Source organism: Gopherus evgoodei, chromosome 3 (genome assembly GCF_007399415.2).
Source record: "Gopherus evgoodei ecotype Sinaloan lineage chromosome 3, rGopEvg1_v1.p, whole genome shotgun sequence".
In the NCBI taxonomy this organism is placed as follows: domain Eukaryota; kingdom Metazoa; phylum Chordata; order Testudines; family Testudinidae; genus Gopherus; species Gopherus evgoodei.
Window position 1 is genome coordinate 94,678,526 of NC_044324.1, and position 19,799 is coordinate 94,698,324.

At 43.1% G+C, this 19,799-nt stretch overlaps 2 protein-coding genes across 3 annotated transcripts in view; both read right to left on the reverse strand.

Moving 5' to 3' along the window:
• DDO (D-aspartate oxidase) overlaps window positions 1-2,715 on the reverse strand; it is a 28,599-nt gene extending 25,884 nt beyond the window's left edge. The window contains exon 1 of the mRNA XM_030556122.1: window positions 2,420-2,715. Coding sequence (XP_030411982.1) covers window positions 2,420-2,473 — 54 coding nt within the window. The 5' untranslated portion in view covers window positions 2,474-2,715. The remainder of the gene's footprint in view (window positions 1-2,419) is intronic.
• Window positions 2,716-13,473: 10,758 nt separating this feature from the next.
• The window catches only part of SLC22A16 (solute carrier family 22 member 16), a 47,768-nt gene continuing 41,442 nt past the window's right edge, over window positions 13,474-19,799 (reverse strand). For both annotated transcript variants that reach the window (XM_030556120.1, XM_030556121.1), the window contains one exon: window positions 13,474-14,444. In XM_030556120.1, the coding sequence (XP_030411980.1) occupies window positions 14,232-14,444 (213 nt within the window). In that variant the 3' untranslated portion in view covers window positions 13,474-14,231. The remainder of the gene's footprint in view (window positions 14,445-19,799) is intronic.

The following is a 19,799-nucleotide window of genomic DNA, read 5'->3' on the forward strand; positions in this document are numbered from 1 at the left end:
CAAGTGATAGCAAGTAGAAGTATTAAAAGCAAATGGTGACGTATAAAATAAAATCATAGCATGCATTCTAGAGCCTAGACTTATTTAATAAGGTGCTCTCATGTCTCATAAAATTTGCTCACCCAAAATCCCTGCAGCAATTTACAACCCTTCTTTCATGAGACATGCACACTGTCAGCTGGCCTTTTAGGAAAGGATCCTGTGTATCTTTGTACTCTAACAATCCTTTGTCTTTAGACATAACCATGACACCCCCATGCTGTTTGTTTCTTCCTGTAGATTTCCTTTTGTGTAGCTTTTGCAATCTCCCAATTTGCACCTAGTTCAGTATGCAAATAGGGATACAATATACAATAAACTAATGGCCAAACAGGGAAATAAGTGTCAGTTACCTTGGAGATGTTATTCCTTTCAGGAGGGAGGTATGCCACTGCCTGGAGACCTGCCTTAACTCCACCTAGACCAGGGGTCGGCAATCTTTCGGAAGTGGCGTGCCAAGTCTTCATTTATTCACTCTAATTTAAGGTTTTGTGCGCCAGTAATACATTTTAACGTTTTTAGAAGGTCTCTTTCTATAAGTCTACAATATATAACTAAACTATTGTTGTATGTAAAGTAAATAAGGTTTTTAAAATGTTTAAGAAGCTTCACTTAAAATTAAATTAAAATGCAGAGCCCCCTGGACCAGTGGCCAGGACCTGGTAGTGTGAGTGCCACTGAAAATCAGCTTGCCTGCCATCTTTGGCACGCGTGCCATAGGTTGCCTACCCCTGACCTAGACCTTAAGAAAATAATTTTCAGTGTAGATAAACATTATGCATATATATATATCTCATGACTGATGATGACCAGTGGGCTACCGACTCTTGATGTAGACCTCACATGATTTTGGTGAACCATTACGCAGCTACTGAGCCTGGAGATCTTTGGACCACCCTATGCAGGGCCGGCTTTAGGCCAATTCCACCAATTCCCCCGAATCAGGCCCCGCGCCTAAGAGGGCCCTGCGCCCAGTGGCAGAGCCGCTGGGGGGTGGGGCAAGTGGTCAAGAATCCCTTCCCTGGCTAGAGGCTCCTTTTTAATTTTTACTCACCCGGCAGGACTCTGGGTCTTTGCTGGTGGGTCCTTCACTCTCTCCAGGTCTTCAGCAGCACTTCAGCAGCAGGTCTTTCAGTGTCACCGAAGATCCGGAGCAAGTGAAGGACCTGCCGCCGAAGACTAGGCGTGCTGCCCGGTGAGTACAAGCCCCACGTGTTTTTTGTTTTTTTGTAGTCATCCCTGCCGGGACCCCATCAAAACTGTTCGAATCGGACCCCGCACTTCCTAAAGCCGGCCCTGACGCTATGCACCCTCTGTTGATCTCAAGGGGTCCCTGGCTCACTGGTGACCAAAGTCATAATGCTCTTCTTCATTCTTATAGGGCCCTTATTAAGGCTTCAACCTTTCCTTTCTTTCTGTGGAACTCTGCACCCTATGGTATAAGCACGCACCCTCTGAGTGCCAAATTTCCTTTTTGGAATTATAAGACTCAGACTTTTTCAGATAATTCCTTCCTTAATGAAGGCACATTATCCATAAACACTTCCCACGTGCTGACCTGCACTTTGCCACGTTGTGCAGTAAACTTTGTTGCAGTGCAGAATCCGGTAAAGCTCAAGCCATTTTGTGGGCTAATCCAACAAAGTCGTCTAGCAAGTTTAGCTTTGACATTTTCCTTTCCTCTTATTTATACTGTTTTGAAATGAGTTGATTTTTGACCTGTCATGTGACAATGGCCAAGAAGCACTGAAAGAGTCAATTTCTTCCAAGACTGAATAAGGCAGGTTATTAAAATAAGCACAGATAATCCCTAAAGCTACTCTATCTCTCTTTCTGCTTTACTCTGTATCTACCTTAGGTATTTATATGCTCCCATTACTATGGTATCTGAGCATCTCATGGTCTTTTATGTATTTATCCTCAATGGAAGGTAGGGCAGTGCTACGATCCCCATTGTGCAGATGGGGAACTAAGGCACAAAGAGACATGATGCAGATTTGTAAAGGGATTTAGGCACCTAAAGGTGCAGATAGGCACCTAATGGGAGTTTCGGAAGTGCCAGTCTACATCTTTGGGTGCCTAAACAAGTTAAAAATCTGGCCCTAAATGCCTTGACCGAGGTCACACAGAAAACCTAGACAGCTCAGGGAATTCAAGCAATGTCCCAGGCTAGCACTCTAATCACCAGACCATCCTGTTTCTCTACTCTGGAGCTTCTGCCTAGGACAGAGGTGGGCAAACTACAGCCTGCGGGACTGTCCTGCCCAACCCGAGCTCCCAGCCAGGGAGTCTAGCCCCCAGACCCTCCCCTGCTGTCCTCCCCTCCCCCACTCTTCATATGCTTGAGATAAACACGATAAAGAGTTTAAGTTTCCCATACCTCTGAGCATTCGTTCACAAGTCCTAGGGTTTCGCTTATTGCATTAAGCACCATGGCTAATGGCACTGGCTGTAAACAGACATGACAGCTCAACTCAGCTTACAGCAGGGCAGCCTCCAGCTTAGATCGAAACTCTGCCCCCACAGGAATCAGTGTGGCTGTTGTTTTCAGCAAATTTTATGGATCTTGTGGAATGAAATCTAGTGCAGCTCCATTTAATATCTTATACTTTGCTACAAGGGACTACATCCTGCTCTTCCAAGGGAACGGTCTCTGTGAGCTCACGTTTTTTATCGAGTTAAATATATCTATGATCCTTTAAAAAAAAAAGTTGGGAAAGGGAAGGAGAGGGAAATACCTTAAGAATAAAGAATCCAGATTCTGTCTGGTGAGAGCTGCTCTCCCCGGGATTGCTTAGAAGCACACGGAAGCCTTAATAAGACAGATAGAAAGGAAAAAAAAAAGCTCAATGGGAGGAGCAGTTATGAAACCACATCATTGGCCTGCTTGGCCATTGCTCCTGTTCGCTGGCTGCTTCACGTCACGGATAAAACAGTTGTTTGTGCTTTCTCACGAGCTGCTGTCCTCAGAGCTGACATGCAGTGAGAGGGGAGTCCGACAGCCCACTCAGCACTGACAGAGCTTTGTCATTTTTCAGTGTTCATTTTCCCCGCAGATAAATTCCTCGATGCATTAACGAGGAGATACTCTAGGCTCCCAGAGTATCGCGCCTGAATTAACTTGCCTTCTCCCTAGACGCCAGCAACTATTACAGTCATAGCGTGTCTCATCATGGCTGCCAGGATACTTAGGCAACAATGCTACTCATTAACCGAGTACGACAAGCTGTCAACCCATTAAACTCAGTTCCAAAGTACAGCTCAGGACGAGAGCCTCATTAAATCGCAGTTTACCCATTATTAAATCAACAAGTTATTTTGACAGTGAGTTGGATTAGATAAAACCTGCTAGCACTATATAACATTGAGATATTAGCAAGCCAATTAAAATCATTTCAAACTATTTAACAATATCTTGAGGTTCCAGCTTGGAAAGACGCTCTTTGCTAATGTCATGTACAATGCACAGGTTTTATCATCAGAGATCAAGGGGAAATAGTAGTAAGTAGAAGCAGAAGGGACAAAACTGAGAGACTTTCAGGGTCATAACCAACATCACGACTGAAAAACAAAGCCATCCAAAATCCCAAATCGCTTTCTGCCCTCTTGTGGTGTAAATTGGAATGATCTCTTCTTGTTTTAAAGCAAAGAGCTCTGTGCCATCTTTTATTGTATGAGATGTCATAGATATGTTCAAGGGCATACACAGTATTACATAAAACAATCTCAGAAAAATGCAAGGACTCAATCAGCCTAGGAGATGAGCATGAGCAACTTCCATTGAAATCAATAGGAGTTGTGCATGGACATCTCCCATGGATGATGGGACCCCAGAACTTGTCTTAAAAGAGGTGTAGGAATCTCCTGTTGTTCCCTGTGTCTTAGGCTGCAACTCTTATCTTCCTGTCTTGACAGGCTGACAGCATGGTTGCTTCCTGCTTCACTAATATTTATATTATGTACAAGGTCCAATACACTTTAACAAAGTAATCAATTATGAGTGATTTTGAGTCAACTCCTAGTCCCACTGAAGTCAATGGGAGTTTTGTCTTTATTCTAACAGAACCAGAATTTTGTATTTACATCCATGAAATGCTTAAATTTCTTACCTAAAAATATATCTAGAACTATCATTCTGTTGTCTGTGCTGTTCTGACCTTCTAGAACATCTTGATACTAGTACCAGTACTTTGACACCAGGCTGCATTTTCTCTTGCAGTTAGCATTAAAATTGCAGCCCCTAATGAATTACCCAGCTTTCCAGTAATAGCAATGGAAATGTTTAAACAATTTTGGGTATTTAAGTACTGTGTTTAATTTCCTTCTTTATTTTACAGATTTTGAACAAGAATCTGATCCTGAATCACTTAAATCAATAGAACTTATGCCATTCACTGACTTTGATTGGAGCAGACCTAAATTAATTTTTCATGTAGTCACCTTAGTCCTGGCATTAACTTTAGTTTTGTTCTAATAGCTCGTTAGAAGTATATTGTAATACTCCATATATGGTCAGGATTAAGGAGTAGCTTTAGTACTTAGTCCTCAAGATGTCATTATACAGTGGACCATGTATCCAAGACAGCATTTGACAATGTGTAACAACCTAAATTTTTAATTAACAGTGGCACTGACAGCTGTAAATGAGAAAATATCAATTTACTTCCCTGTTAGGATTATGTTATGCTGTTTCAACTATTGCACTATAAAACACCCCGTAAAGGGGAAAGGCTGAGGGAACTGGGCTTATTTAGTCTGCAGAAGAGAAGAGTGAGGTGGGATTTGATAGCAGCCTTCAACTACCTGAAGATGGAGCTCAGCTTTTCTCAGTGGTGGCAGATAACAGAACAAGGAGCAATGGTCTCAAATTGCAGTGGGGGAGGTCTAGGCTGGATATAAGGAAACACTTTTTCACTAGGAGGGTGGTGACGCACCAGAATGGGTTACCAAGCGAGGTGGTGCAATCTCCATCCTTAGAGGTTTTTAAGGCCCAGCTTGACAAAGCCCTGGCTGGGATGATTTAGTGGGTGTTGGTCCTGCTTTGAGCAGGGGTTTGGACTAGATGACCTCCTGAGGTCTCTTCCAACCCTAATCTTCTATGATTCTATACTTTGAACTCCAGGACAGTGGTGTAACTAAAGAGAGATGCTTTGTTTCCTGTTAGAGAGGCATAGACTCAGACTCATAGACTCTAGGACTGGAAGGGACCTCGAGAGGTCATCGAGTCCAGTCCCCTGCCCTCATGGCAGGACCAAATACCATCTAGACCATCCCTAATAGACATTTATCTAACCTACTCTTAAATATCTCCAGAGATGGAGATTCCACAACTTCCCTAGGCAATCTATTCCAGTGTTTAACTACCCTGACAGTTAGGAACTTTTTCCTAATGTCCAACCTAAATCTCCCTTGCTGCAGTTTAAGCCCATTGCTTCTTGTTCTATCATTGGAGGCTAAGGTGAACAAGTTTTCTCCCTCCTCCTGATGACACCCTTTTAGATACCTGAAAACTGCTATCATGTCCCCTCTCAGTCTTCTCTTTTCCAAACTAAACAACCCAATTCCTTCAGCCTTCCTTCATAGGTCATGTTCTCAAGACCTTTAATCATTCTTGCTGCTCTTCTCTGGACCCTCTCCAATTTCTCCACATCTTTCTTGAAATGTGGTGCCCAGAACTGGACACAATACTCCAGTTGAGGCCTAACCAGCGCAGAGTAAAGCGGAAGAATGACTTCTCGTGTCTTGTTTACAACACACCTGTTAATGCATCCCAGAATCACGTTTGCTTTTTTTGCAACAGTATCACACTGTTGACTCATATTACGCTTGTGGTCCACTATGACCCCTAGATCTCTTTCTGCCATACTCCTTCCTAGACAGTCTCTTCCCATTCTGTATGTGTGAAACTGATTGTTCCTTCCTATGTGGAGCACTTTGCATTTATCTTTATTGAACTTCATCCTGTTTACCTCAGACCATTTCTCCAATTTGTTCAGATCATTTTGAATTTTAACCCTGTCCTCCAAAGCAATTGCAATCCCTCCCAGTTTGGTATCGTCCGCAAACTTAATAAGCGTACTTTCTGTGCCAACATCTAAATCGTTGATGAAGATATTGAACAGAGCCAGTCCCAAAACAGACCCCTGCGGAACCCTACTTGTTATACCTTTCCAGCAGGATTGGGAGCCATTAATAACTACTCTCTGAGTACGGTTATCCAGCCAGTTATGCACCCACCTTATAGTAGCCCCATCTAAATTGTACTTTCCTAGTTTATCTATAAGAATATCATGCGAGACCGTATCAAATGCCTCACTATAGTCTAGGTATATCACATCCACCGCTTCTCCCTTATCCACAAGGCTTGTTATCCTATCAAAGAATGCTATCAGATTAGTTTGACACGATTTGTTCTTTACAAATCCATGCTGGCTATTCCCTATCACCTTACTACCTTCCAAGTGTTTGCAGATGATTTCTTTAATTACTTGCTCCATTATCTTCTCTGGCACAGAAGTTAAACTAACTGGTCTGTAGTTTCCTGGGTTGTTTTTATTTCCCTTTTTATAGATGGGCACTATATTTGCCCTTTTGCAGTCTTCTGGAATCTCCCCCGTCTCCGATGATTTCCCAAAGATAATAGCTAGAGGCTCAGATACCTCCTCTATTAACTCCTTGAGTATTCTAGGATGCATTTCATCAGGCCCTGATGACTTGCAGGCATCTAACTTTTCTAAGTGATTTTTTACTTGCTCTTTTTTTATTTTATCTTCTAAACCTACCCTCTTCCCATAAGCATTCACCAGGGCCGGCCTTAGGATTTATGGTGCCCTAGGCGAGATTATTAAACTGGTGCCCCTGTGCCTGATCTGCTCTTAGCAACACAAACATAAGCTTATAGTATTGGAAAACTTGCCACATTCACATTATTAAAACCAGTTTAACTTAATTAAGCACACTGTAATGCTGATGGACTAGCACTAAAGAAGCAGCACTATAGAAAAAATTCTGATATGACAGAATGATGCAAATAATATATATTTTTTTAATTTATCAAAATTTTATTGGAAATTTATAAGAAGAGGCATTGAAACAAAGATTTGTTTTTAATTAAAAGCAATCTTTCTGGCTTTTTTTGGCTGCAAAATCAGTAATAATGTCATCGTATGACAAAGACAAAGTCATGTCTTGTTCGATTGCAAGAATAGCAAGACCAGTCAAGCGTTCCTGACTCATTGTAGAGCGGAGATAGTTTTTAATGAGCTTTAGTTTTGAGAAATTCCGTTCTCCTGATGCTTCTGTTACAGGAATTGTCAGTAGAATACGAGTGGCAATGTACACATTAGGATATATGTCAACAAGTTTGCGGGTATGAATAAACTGTACAATGTCCATCACCGATTTTGCATGTGGCAACATTGATGACAGTGTACTCAATTCTTCGTATAGTTCAAGTCCATTTAAATCAAAACTATCACCGTGCTTCAGGAGGCTCTCTAGATTCTTGCACTTTGTCATTAGTTGCTCGTTTTCCTATTTTGTTGAATTTAGTTATGTCATACAAAAATCCAAACTGTTCATGGTGTACTTGCAAGGTATTAAACCTTTCATCAACAGCAGATACTGCTTTTTCCATCACAACATTAAAAAATTCAACCTCAAATTTCTTTTCTGGATCGTCTATGGGCATGATCTGCTGTACAGATTCTTCACAAAGAAGTGTCCCTGGCCTTTTTAACTCATATTAACTATGTATTTACTTTATGAAAGTTAGAGAAAACATTGTGAAAACGTAAAACATTGGCTGCCCAACTTCTGGGCTGGCAAAAGTTATACTGACTCACAGGGAAAAAAAAAAGCAGGAGAATCTTAGTACAACATATGGTCACTCTATACCAGGGGTCAGCAACCTTTCAGAAGTGGTGTGCCAAGTTCACTGTAATTTAAGGTTTCTCGTGCCAGTGATACATTTTAATGTTTGTAGAAGGTTTCTCTCTATGTCTATATCATATAAATAAACTATTGTTATTATCTGAGGTCTTGGCCACCAGTCCTGCTCAGGCCACTGCCAGCTGAGTAAATGAAACCCCAAACCGGCAGCGGGCTGGTGGCTGGAACCCTAGACAAGGATCCCAGACCCTGCTCAGCCCGCTGCTGGTCTGGGGTTCTGACCACCAACTCCTGCCAGCCAGGATCCCGGCCGCCAACCCCCGCTCAGCCCGCTACCAGCCTGGGATTCTGCTCACCCAGGCTGGCAGGAGGCAGAGTGGGGCTGGCGGCTGAGCTCCTGACTGGCAAGGGCCCGACAGCCAGAACCCCGGAGTAGCAGTAGGTTGAGTGCTGCTGGCACCCCAGACTGGCAGCAGACTGAGCCACTCAACCCCCCACCGGCCCTGCTCAGCCCGCCACCAGCCCGCTCAGCCCACTGCCGGCTGAGTGAATGGAACCCCAGGCTGACAGCAGGTTGAGTGGTTCAACTGGCCTGCTCAGCCCACTGCCAGCCTGGGATTCCTTGGGGGTCCCCAGGCCAGCAGCAGGTGCTGAGTGGGGCCGATGGCTGGTACCTCAGCTGGCAATAGGGCAGCAGCCGGAACCCCCGAGCAGTGATTGGCTGAGCCGCTCAGCCTGCTGCTGCATACCATCAAAAATCAGCTCACCTGCCACTTTTGACAGGTGTGCCGTAGGTTGCCGAACCCTGCTTTATACACTAGTAAGGAGATGAGCATATTACAGTTGTTGGAGGGCTCTTGTCAGGAGTAACAGGCTATAGGAAAGTCAGTCAACATTTTTTGTTTCTCTGATGAAAACTGACCCACTCCCTGCCTCAAACCAAACCTGTCACTAATAATTGTCAACAACTTAATTTTCTGTTTTTGGCTAAGATATTGATTTAAAAAAACATTGAAATCGGATTCAAGATTGTTAGCAAGAATTTTTGGCAAACAAAGTTGTTAAATGGCAACACAGTACTGCTTTCATGCCTGGCTCACCCCCCAACCTGCTGGTCCAACAGCTGCAGTAGAGGAGGAGATAGGTGGAAAACTGCAGGACCCCAGAATCAACCTCTTGGGGTGCAGAGTGGCAACAGCAGCAGCAAACCCTCAGGTCCAATCACACGCCAATGGGCACCGCTGCCAGCCCAACAGACCATGGTGAAGTTAGCACAGCATCTGATCTCAGGGACAGGGCACCCATGGAGCCACAGCAGCTCATCCTGCCCTGTGCAGCTCCCCTCGGATGAGATGGATTGCTGGCAGCTGCCAGCCCGGGGGAGAGGCACTCCCCAGCTAGGGTGATAGATCCAGATGTCCTGATTTTATAGGGCCAGTCCCGATATTTGGGGCTTTGTCTTATATAGGCACCAATTACCCCCACCTAGAGTGACCAGACAGAAAGTGTGAAAAATCAGGACAGGGATGGGTGGGGGTGGGCGGGTAAAAGGAGCCTATATAAGAAAAAGACCCCAAAATTGGGACTGTCCCTATAAAATAAGGATATCTGATCACCCTACTCCAATCCCCTATCCTGATTTTTCACACATCTGGCTAACCCCAGCCAAGCCCGTGTGACATTCCAATTCTGGCTGCCTGCCCAGGAAGTGAGTTACTTTCACTTTCATTCCTCAGCAGGCAGCCAGCCTCCCCCAGGCAGAGTGCCCCCAGGCAGAGTGAGGCCCTACGCAGCTGCCTATTCTGCCTATGCCTAAGGATGGCCCTGGCATTCACTATATTGGACATTCCTTCAGATTTCTCAGTGAAGACAGAAACAAAGAAGTCATTAAGCATCTCTGCCATTTCCAAGTCTCCCGTTACTGTTTCCCCCTCATCGCTGAGCAGTGGGCCTACGCTGTCCTTGGTCTTCCTCTTGCTTCTAATGTATTGATAAAAAGTCTTCTTGTTTCCCTTTATTCCCATAGCTAGTTTGAGCTCACTTTGTGCCTTTGCCTTTCTAATCTTGCCTCTGCATTCCTGTGTTATTTGCCTATATTCATCCTTTGTAACCTGACCTAGTTTCCATTTTTTATATGACGCCTTTTTATTTTGTAGGTCACGCAAGATCTCGTGGTTAAGCCAAGGTGGTCTTTTGCCACATTTTCTATCTTTCCTAACCATCGGAATAGCTTGCTTTTGGGCCCTTAATAGCGTCCCTTTGAAAAACTGCCAACTCTCCTCAGTTGTTTTTCCCCTCAGTCTTGATTCCCATGGGACCTTACCAAAATCCGCCTTCCTGAAATCCATTGTCTCTATTTTGCTGTACTCACTTCTACCCTTCCTTAGAACTGAAAATTCTTATGATTTCATGATCACTTTCACCCAAGCTTCCTTCTACTTTCAAATTCTCTAAGAGTTCCTCCCTATTTGTTAAAATCAAGTCTAGAACAGCTTCCCCCCAGTAGCTTTTTCAACTTTCTGAAATAAAAAGTTGTCTGCAATGCAGTCCAGGAACTTATTGGATAGTCTGTGCCCCACGGTGTTATTTTCCCAACATATATCTGGATAGTTGAAGTCCCCCATCACCACCAAATCTTGGGCTTTGGATGATTTTGTTAGTTGTTTGAAAAAAGCCTCATCCACCTCTTCCACCTGATTAGGTGGCCTGTAATAGACTCCCAGCATGACATCACCCGTGTTTTTTACCCCTTTTAGCCTAACCCAGAGACTCTCAACACTTCCATCTCCTATGTCCATCTCCACCTCAGTCCAAGTGTGTACATTTTTAATATATAAGGCAAACCTCCTCCCTTTTTCCCGTCTATCCTTCCTGAGCAAACTATACCCATCCACGCCAACATTCCAGTCGTGTGTATTATCCCACCAAGTTTCAGTAATGCCAACAAATGTCATAGTTGTATTTATTTATTAGCACTTCCAGTTCTTCTTGCTTATTACCCATACTTCTCACATTTGTATATAGGCATCTAAGATACTGGTTTGATCTTGCTTCCCAGCTTTGCCCTGACCCTCCTTTCTCTCTGCCATTATAGCCCATGCTCCCTCCTGTTTCCAACTCATCTCCCAGGTCTTGTTCCCCACTTACCTGTGGGGTTTGCTCACCTGTCCCCGTTGAACCTAGTTTAAAGCCCTCCTTACTAGGTTGGCCAGTCTGTGCGCAAATAAGGCCTTTCCCCTCCTCGAAAGGAGAAGGCCATCTTTGCCTAGCAGTCCTTCCTCGAATAGCATCCCATGGTCGAGGAAGCCAAAGCCCTCCTGGCGACACCATCTTCGCAGCCAGGCATTCACCTCCACGATGCATCTGTCTCGGCCCGGGCCCCTACCTTCGACAGGAAGAATCAAAGAGAATACCACCTGCGCTCCAAACTCCTTAACCTGTACTCCCAGAGCCCTGTAGTCACTCTTGATCTGCTCAGTGTCACACCTCACAGAATCATTTGTGCCCACATGGATGAGTAGCATGGGGTAGTAGTCAGAAGGCTGGATAATTCTCAACAATGCCTCTGTAACATCTTGGATATGGGCCCGTGGCAGGCAGCATACCTCCTGGGATGAACAGTCAGGGCGACAGATGGGTGTCTCCGTCCCCCTCAGCAGAGAGTCTCCAACCACCACTACCCTACGTTTCTTATTATCAGTGGTGGTAGCAGACCTCCCAGCCTTAGGGGTACGAGGCTTCCCCTCCTTAACTGTTGGGGATGATTCTTTCTCTCCTGTATCAAGAAGAGCATAACGGTTATCTATTACCACAGCAGGAGGGTTTGCAGCAGGGGTGCAGCACTGCCTGCTGCCAGAAGTAACCAGCTGCCAGTGTCCACCCTGAGCCATCTTCCTCCTCCACTGGTGTGTCAGTAGTCCTGTGAACTGGGACAGCTACGTCAGCTGTCTCCACATGGATACTGTCCAAGAATTGTTCATGGATACGGATGTTCCTCAGCCTAGCCACCTCCTCCTGTAGCTCTCCCACCTGCTGCCTGAGAGATTCCACCAGTAGGCACCTTTCACATTGGATGCCACCCCCAGCCTGGATATCAGTAAGTGGAAATTGCAAGTTACAGTCTTTGCAAACCCATACCAGAATCTGGGTAAAAGCATCCATGCTTTGGTGCTCTGTCTGGCTACAGGCACAGGTGGAGGAGACAGAAGCAGTGCTGCCACAGGTGTTGCGGGTCCTCCTAACCATCGTAAGCTTCCCTCTGTCAAACTCTCTCAAATTCCTGTCCGCAGCTCCCTGTCCGCTCTTCTCTGCTTTAAACAGAAAGGTTTTGGATGTGGCTTGGTTTATAGGTTCAGGGGACCAATGGGTCACAGATGAGACCAACAAGGGACCCCCACTCTCTTCCTACTCCCCTTCCAAACTCCCTTGTGAAACTCCCTGTTAGCAGCTCCTGTTCGCTAAGCTCCCTGGTCCCTTGTGCGCAGCTTTATAAAGCCCTGGCCTGAGTGAATGCCCCGCCCACTGGTTAAGGCTCAGTCAATTACCAGAGGCTTCTAGCTTTCAAACCTTCCTTGGTAGCTCAGCCTCCAACTGCCAGCTACAGCACACGGTCCTTCAAACAAACAAACCACCACAACAACCAAACTGCTATTGAATCATATTCTGCTTTCAGAACTCACTGAAGTCAGAGGAGCTGTACAGATGTAACTATGAGCAGAGTCCAAAACATTACTGGCATAGCATGTACACTTTTTATGCACAATACAGAAGGCTGCATAAGTATGGAAGAAATTGCTAGCTCTAGAGGTAGACTAAAACGGAAGGGCTGGGATAGAAAATTATAAAAATAGCAGCTAGAGTGAAATGATGTCCTCAATCTATCCCTGCTAGTGTTTTCTACAGTATCCATCACTTACGTGTATCAGCATGAGTGATATAACAGGGAGAGGTTTTCAGTGCCAGTGCTAGGTGTAAGTAGACTAAGCAATTGCATAGGGCCCTAAGCAACTCAAGGGGGACCCCCCTTCACTTTTTATTATAAGAACTTGCCTGTTTTAGTGTGTTGGGGGGGAGCAAAAATATTTCTGTTTAAGGCTCCCAATAGGCTAGCACCAGCTCTGGATGGTTCACAGGCTTCTGCAGGAATTGGTGACTGTTACATCCATTTCTAACGGTTGATAAGTTTCTTACACAAATTCAATTTTTTTTTTTAGCATTTGGGGCTGTATAGTGTTGAATAAATGGAACTACAAATAGATGGTCCATGAGAAAAACAACATTTTGATGCTAGCAGTTATATATCACTTATTCACTAAGGCCAAGCTCCTCAAAGGTATTTAGGCACCTGACTCTTATTGGAATCAGGCGCCTAAATACTTTTGAGGATCTAAGCCTAAGTGCCCAGCCGTGCACAAGGCCTATGCACTACTTAAGTTCTACTTAAATCCTATTTTGAGCACGAAAGAGATACATAAGCCTTGTGTGGATGCTTTGCAGAGGGGTTAGTTTTAACCTAGGATGATATAAAGAAACTGATGATAGGTCTGCACAGAAATGACCATTTAATGTAACAGTCTGGAATGAATAAGGTTTTCAAAAATACCAGATTTTATCTGTATACATAGACTTTACTGATACTGCAACAGAGTCCCAAAGCAGTTTTCTCTCTGAATCAATAACAAAAAATACATTTGACATTAAACAAAATGAACAGTATTCATACTATTTGCACATTCTGCAAATTAAAAATGTTTTTTTGTCAGAAGGCATTGCATAGAATATTTTCATTTTTAGCAATGGTAGTCTCTCCAGAAGAGTGTGAAAAACAGAAATCCTTCTGTTTAACCTCTCACAGTAATTAAGAGCCTTTTCTGTTGAATGAGTAGCGTGTGCTTGAGTTTACCATGTTAATAAGTCACAAGTCTGTGTCTGTCAGTTGTAATATGGCAATTATTGACAGGGGATTTCATGATGAGATTACCAGCACAGCTGCAGAAAATCTAAAGCAGTGAAAGGAAATATGTGAATCTGGGAAAATCTGGTATCTTCCAAATGAATAATAATCACTCCAACTAGTCAAAGCAAATGAACCAGATTTATAAAAGTATGATTAAGTTTGAGAATGGCTCTAAAAATCCTTTCAATTTTTCTACCAGACCTTTTAATATTTGCTCTTTAGAAAAGGCAAGATTGCATACAAATTAAGAAACGCGTGCATTAAAAACATGGTCAGGTTGCTCTAATCAAATGGTTTTATAGAATTAATGAGGATTAAAACAGGCGACAGCAATCTTGATGTTGCTTTATTCATCGGTGCCGTGTGACTCTTGGTTATGCATCTCTAGCTTTTCTAACACTGCACCACTCTGTGCTGGGGGTGATTTTCTCAAACAGCTGTTCTTGTTTGTTCCCAGTTCTGCAGCTTCCGCCAAAGTATTAGTCAATGGTTTTCCAAGAGTTTCTGGGAGCATTAATGTTAGCATTCCACTCAGAAAGGCCATGATTCCAACAAGCAACTGGAAGAAATAAACAATTAATGTAACAGATAAACATGTCTTTGGCTTCATGGAAAACACTGGTCTTGCTTGCGAAGATACTTTTAAAATTTGGGTACACAGTGAACTTCAATGAAAACCAAAGATCAAAAGTCTTAAATGTTCCCTGCTGCAATCGCTAAAACAAAACAAAACTAAATACATAAATAAATGACATTGTCCAGCAAAGTTAACACAGACCAAGTAAAATGTTTTACACAACAAGCTAAATACAGCTCCAGTGTAAGCTGGAACAACTTTGTAGAAGTGAATAGAATGCATGCAACTTCACTGAAAACCTATTTTCTTTAGCTGATAGTAATTTTAAAAGTAATTGTACAATTAAATGTAAAATGTAAGCATTTTTATTGGACTACAACTTCCCTGCTGTCACACAGAGGGGGGAAAAGAAGTTGTAGACCTGGCTCTTCGTCTACCTACTCTACCCATCATCATAGTATTTGGGCAACTTTCTCCAATGCAAGCTGTAGGTCAGGATCTCTTAACTGTGATCATAGAGATCCTGATGAAAGAAAGCACTTAAGCATCTTCCTGCATAGGAATGGACTTAAGTACATACTTTTGTGCTGTTCTGAATAGGAATGTCGTCCTGAGTCAGAGAGAGAAAGCTGATGGGGGCCTGGCTTCTAACTGACCCATGCATCGCATCTATGATCTGGGTATGTGCACTGTGATTTCAGAGTGTACTATTATCATCATCATTTTATTTTATTGTGGTAGTAGCCAAAGACCACAGTCAGGATCAGGATCCACTGTGCTAGGTGCACACATGCAGGAAGATGCCAACAACAGATCGTTTCCCATCAATTTTTTGCTCTGGACCCGTAGTTTTCAACCTTTTTTCATTTGGAGACCCCTTACACTTTCTGAATGGAGGGGCAGACACCTGTGGAAATTCAACCTGTGGTCTGCAGACTCTCACCATAGAAGTCTTAGACTGAAAACTGACTGAACAGAATTCAACTATAAATGTTGCAGGTGCTTGGCCTGGCATTTGATGCAGTCTGAGAAACGGCGCTGAACTGTGGGCTTCTATGACAACACCACCACTTGCAGGTTCAGACCTGTAGGTGGCAGAATTCACATACTGTACTTTTGATCCATCAGAAAAATGGAGTGCCTCTTCTTGGATCTCAATCTTTATTTTCATAGTCACCTTTCATGGTCCCCTGAGACAGTCTGTAGACTTCCCAGGAGTCTGTGGACCACAGGTTGAAAATCACTGCTCTGGACAAATCGGTAATTTCAAAAATTCTTCCTTGTTTTCTCTTTTCTTTAATTTTTATTGTTCAATAAGAATGATAATACTTAGCAATTAACATCTTCAAAGCACTGTACAGGCATTAACACACTAATCTTCAATCTTATCCCATTATGCTCCCTGTGCTCTCACTCTACTTCTCAATAAATACATGTCTTTAATACACCATTTCTAGCAGGCTTCTTTTTCCGTTTTACAACTGTTACGCTGTGCATTTTGATACTGTGATATTCTCATCTTGCTCTGTACTGATCCCAAGCTCTGATCCATTTTGTTTAATACTTTCCCTCTGAACATGAGAGAGAACATATGAAATGGCTGTGGCTATGACTTTCATAACACAGCACTTCAGACAGATATGGGCACACTGCCAAGCAACCATCATCTAATTCTAAATGAAAATAGCTCTTTGGAAGTCAGAACGGAGATTTCAAAATTGAAGTCTCAGCAGTAACTTGACCAGAGTTATTTTCAGTTAGAAACACCAAGCTGTATATGATTCCCCAGGGCCAGAGCCACCAATTGTCTTAAGCAATCTTCTGGGAGAAGCAGAATTCCCTCTGTTTCAAACACTCTCTCTCTTATACTCACATCGAGTGCAGAAGCTAAAAGAGTAAAAAACTAAGCAAAATACTGTTGAATGCTATGTACTACAATTAAAGTAAAACTGTTACATTTCTACAGTGAAGAATTAGAAAAGAAGGCTAACATTACTACTACAGCAGGAATGAATGCCAGACTGGAGTAGGTCTCTGCAGGCAGGTATACAGTTATAGGAGGGATATGAGTGAAGTGATTATTTCAAGGGGAGGATTAATTGTATACACTAACTGCTAGATTCCATCTTTAATATTTTTCAATATTTTCCTTGAAAAGAGCTGTCAGCTCCCTCATTTTTTCTGCCATCATAATGTTACTGTTATACCACAAATTCTGAGAAAAACAACACAATCTGTAAAAGCATCCAATGGATGCCTTTAAAGCTGGAAATTGTTCACTTATCCTGTAGTCAACTGTCCACAGTTAGAGTCATTCTGACCTGTGTTGCCACACTGACTGTCTGGAAATCTCCACACACTGCATCTGTTTAGATCTTGCCTTTAAACTCTTAGGTGGAATTTCCAAAAGTGCTCAGGTTTGGCCTTTTCCTGGTCACACTGACGTCAATGGTAAAATTTCTAGGTCCTGATTCTCATCTGCACTAAGGCTCCTTTACACAGTGCAAAGGGCTGAAAGTGTGTGTAAATGAAACGTACTCCCACTTTAAAGCATCTTTACAACACCACTGTGGTGCAAAAGAGTCTTAGTATAAATGCAAATCAGGCTCTCATCATTTCAGTGGGAACAGGAGTAGGCCAGTGCTGAATGCTTTTTGAAATCCCTCCGTACTGTTCCAGTTAGTCTCCAATTCATTCTGAATCATACTCACCCTCCTCTCCCCGCCATTAAGCACACCTATCCAGAGGTGGATTAAGATTTATTGGGGCCCTGGACACAAGGAACATTGGACTCCCCTGACATCCCACCATGGGGCCCCGCCTCGCCCCCTGCTCCTCCCCTTCCCCCCCATGGCCTTGCCTCAAGTCAAGCCACAGTAAAAGCCACCCAGGGAGCCTGGGCTGCTGTGGGGAGCTCTGGACCCTCTACCTGTCCTGGATTGCATGCTGGGGGGGGGGCAGGGACATGGGCTGGAGGCTGCTCTTGGGCACCCCAACTTCTTGTGAATAAATTGTTTGGATTTGAATTAATAACCCTGCTGATACTTGTAACAGTAGTTTTAGAACCTGAGTTTCAGGTGAGTGAGTGTGGACAGCTGTAGCTGTCTGCACACATAATACAGCATTATGCCAGAAAACTCTGCCTAAGTGCCAAATATTGTAATAGTTGAGACATGAGGTTTTCTATTAAAACAGTATTATCTATTGGTAAGAGTTGGAGACTTGCAGGCTAGACTTTTGAGTTTTCTAACTAGCAGTGATACTTGATTCACTTTGTGCTTGACTGTAGGCAATTCACTTAACTTCTGTGTGTTTTACTATACCCATGTGTAACATGGGGGAAGAAGAGTGGCTGGGGGGGGGCAGCTCCACTCAGGAGGGAGGGGGGAAGGAGAGAGGCTGGTGGGGGCAGCTCTGCACAGGAGGGAGAGAGGTTGGGGCTGTGGGGACAGCTCTGTGCAGGAGGGAGGGGGGAAAGAGAGGGGCGGGGGGGGTAGCTCCATGTGGAAGGGAGGGGCTGGTGGGGAAGCTTGGCAGGAGGGAACATGCTCATCCTACAACTCCTGTGTCTGGCTTAGCCAGGGGGCAGAGCCTCAGGAGGAAAAAGGATGAGGAGGAATAGGGCGGTAGGGCCCTGGGGGCAGAGAGGAGGAGTGGGAGTGAGGTGGAGTTCCCATGATCCTGCTGAGGCCCCCGAAATGGCCAGGGCCCCTGGACATAGGCCCCATGGGCCTATACGCTAATCTGCCCCTGCATGTATCTATTCCACTCCTAACTGCAACTACTGTACAAGCATAATCACTCCTCTTTACTATCTTTTACTGTCAGCTATTTACTCTATTCCATCCTCATGCGGCAGTTTCCCCTACTGATATGAGAGCTGCTGTACTCAGAGCTGTAAAGCATTCTCTTCCTATAAAGTATTTTTGAGGTATTTCCTAGACAGGATAAAATAGAAAAATAAATTGGATGATATTGGATTCATAATTAATGAATTGATATTTAAAACATCATCTAAATGGCAAGCTGTAGAACTGTTTATTATTTAAGTAACTTATTTGTTCCAAATTCTTGGGGGGGAGGGGCTACATATGGTGCTGTTTTAAACCAGTGAGATTACATGGGCGGAGGGGTTAATGCACAATCTGGTCTTCTGCTTATTCATAATAAATGTTTTAAGCCTTTGTGTGTATTGTTTTTATTCATATAATGCAGGGATCGCTGATATGTCTCATACATATTATATGCCTTAAATATTTACAATGACTATGGAATAAAAATTTATTAGCATAAACACTTTTACTAACTAAGTTCTCTTGATGTTCATGACACTAGAGCACAAGCTTAAGTGCTTTACTGAACTGGAGCCTTAATTTAAACCCACAAATTCTCTACAATGTGTGGCATGAACAAGAGAACTGTGGGTATTTAAGATTTAGTGGCATTCTTTGGGATGGTTTGCATTACTCTTGGGAGACAGAGCACTAATGAGTTATGGTGAAGACGAGTAACAATAAGAACTTAATGGAATACAGGATGTGTGGCATAAACAATATACTGTATCAACATAACCTGTGTCAGATTTTTTTTTTTAAATTTTATGCAAAAATGTGTTAGCAAGACCTTTCATGATAAGCATCAGCCCAAGGCCAAGTTTTTAGTGAACTTACAAATGCTTGATGGTAGAAGTTTGTTATGAAAACACACATTTACAGTCACTATTGTAACAAAGTTTCACACTGTGAATGTTTTTAGTGTACTAAGAGTTGTCCATATTTGCAGTGCCACTTACAGTGTTCTCAAATGTTTAAACTTTCCTCCAGCTGTTTTAACTGCAAGAGTTTGAACAGATAAACCTTATCACTGCTAGTGTAAAGAAGAGACAAAGGAGACTGTTCTCCCATGATTACTGTGCTCTTCAGATTTTGTTTTTCATGTATTTTCTGGGTTCATTTCTTTGGTGTGATGAGTGCTTGCTAAGAAAATTTATTTATTCATTCCTACTCTGCTTTCCCACCATCACAAATGAATCCTAAAACACTGAACATAGGTTACTTACATAGTGGGCCAAGTTTTCAGACAGTCTCTAGCATTCACAAATGTAGATTTTATATTTTTAAAATAAAAAATGGACACTACTCTACCTTTGAAAACTGTGTGTGTGCGCACAAAACCAGAAACACGGGAAGAGAGTTTGAAAATTGAGGCCAATACGCTTTCACCTTCTTTACATCTGTAATTTACATACAAGCTGTGATATTAAAGGTGAGTTGTAAAGTTTTTTCAAAGTAGAAAAAAAGTAAAATAAGCTCATTATAAGGTTTCTAACATTTATGT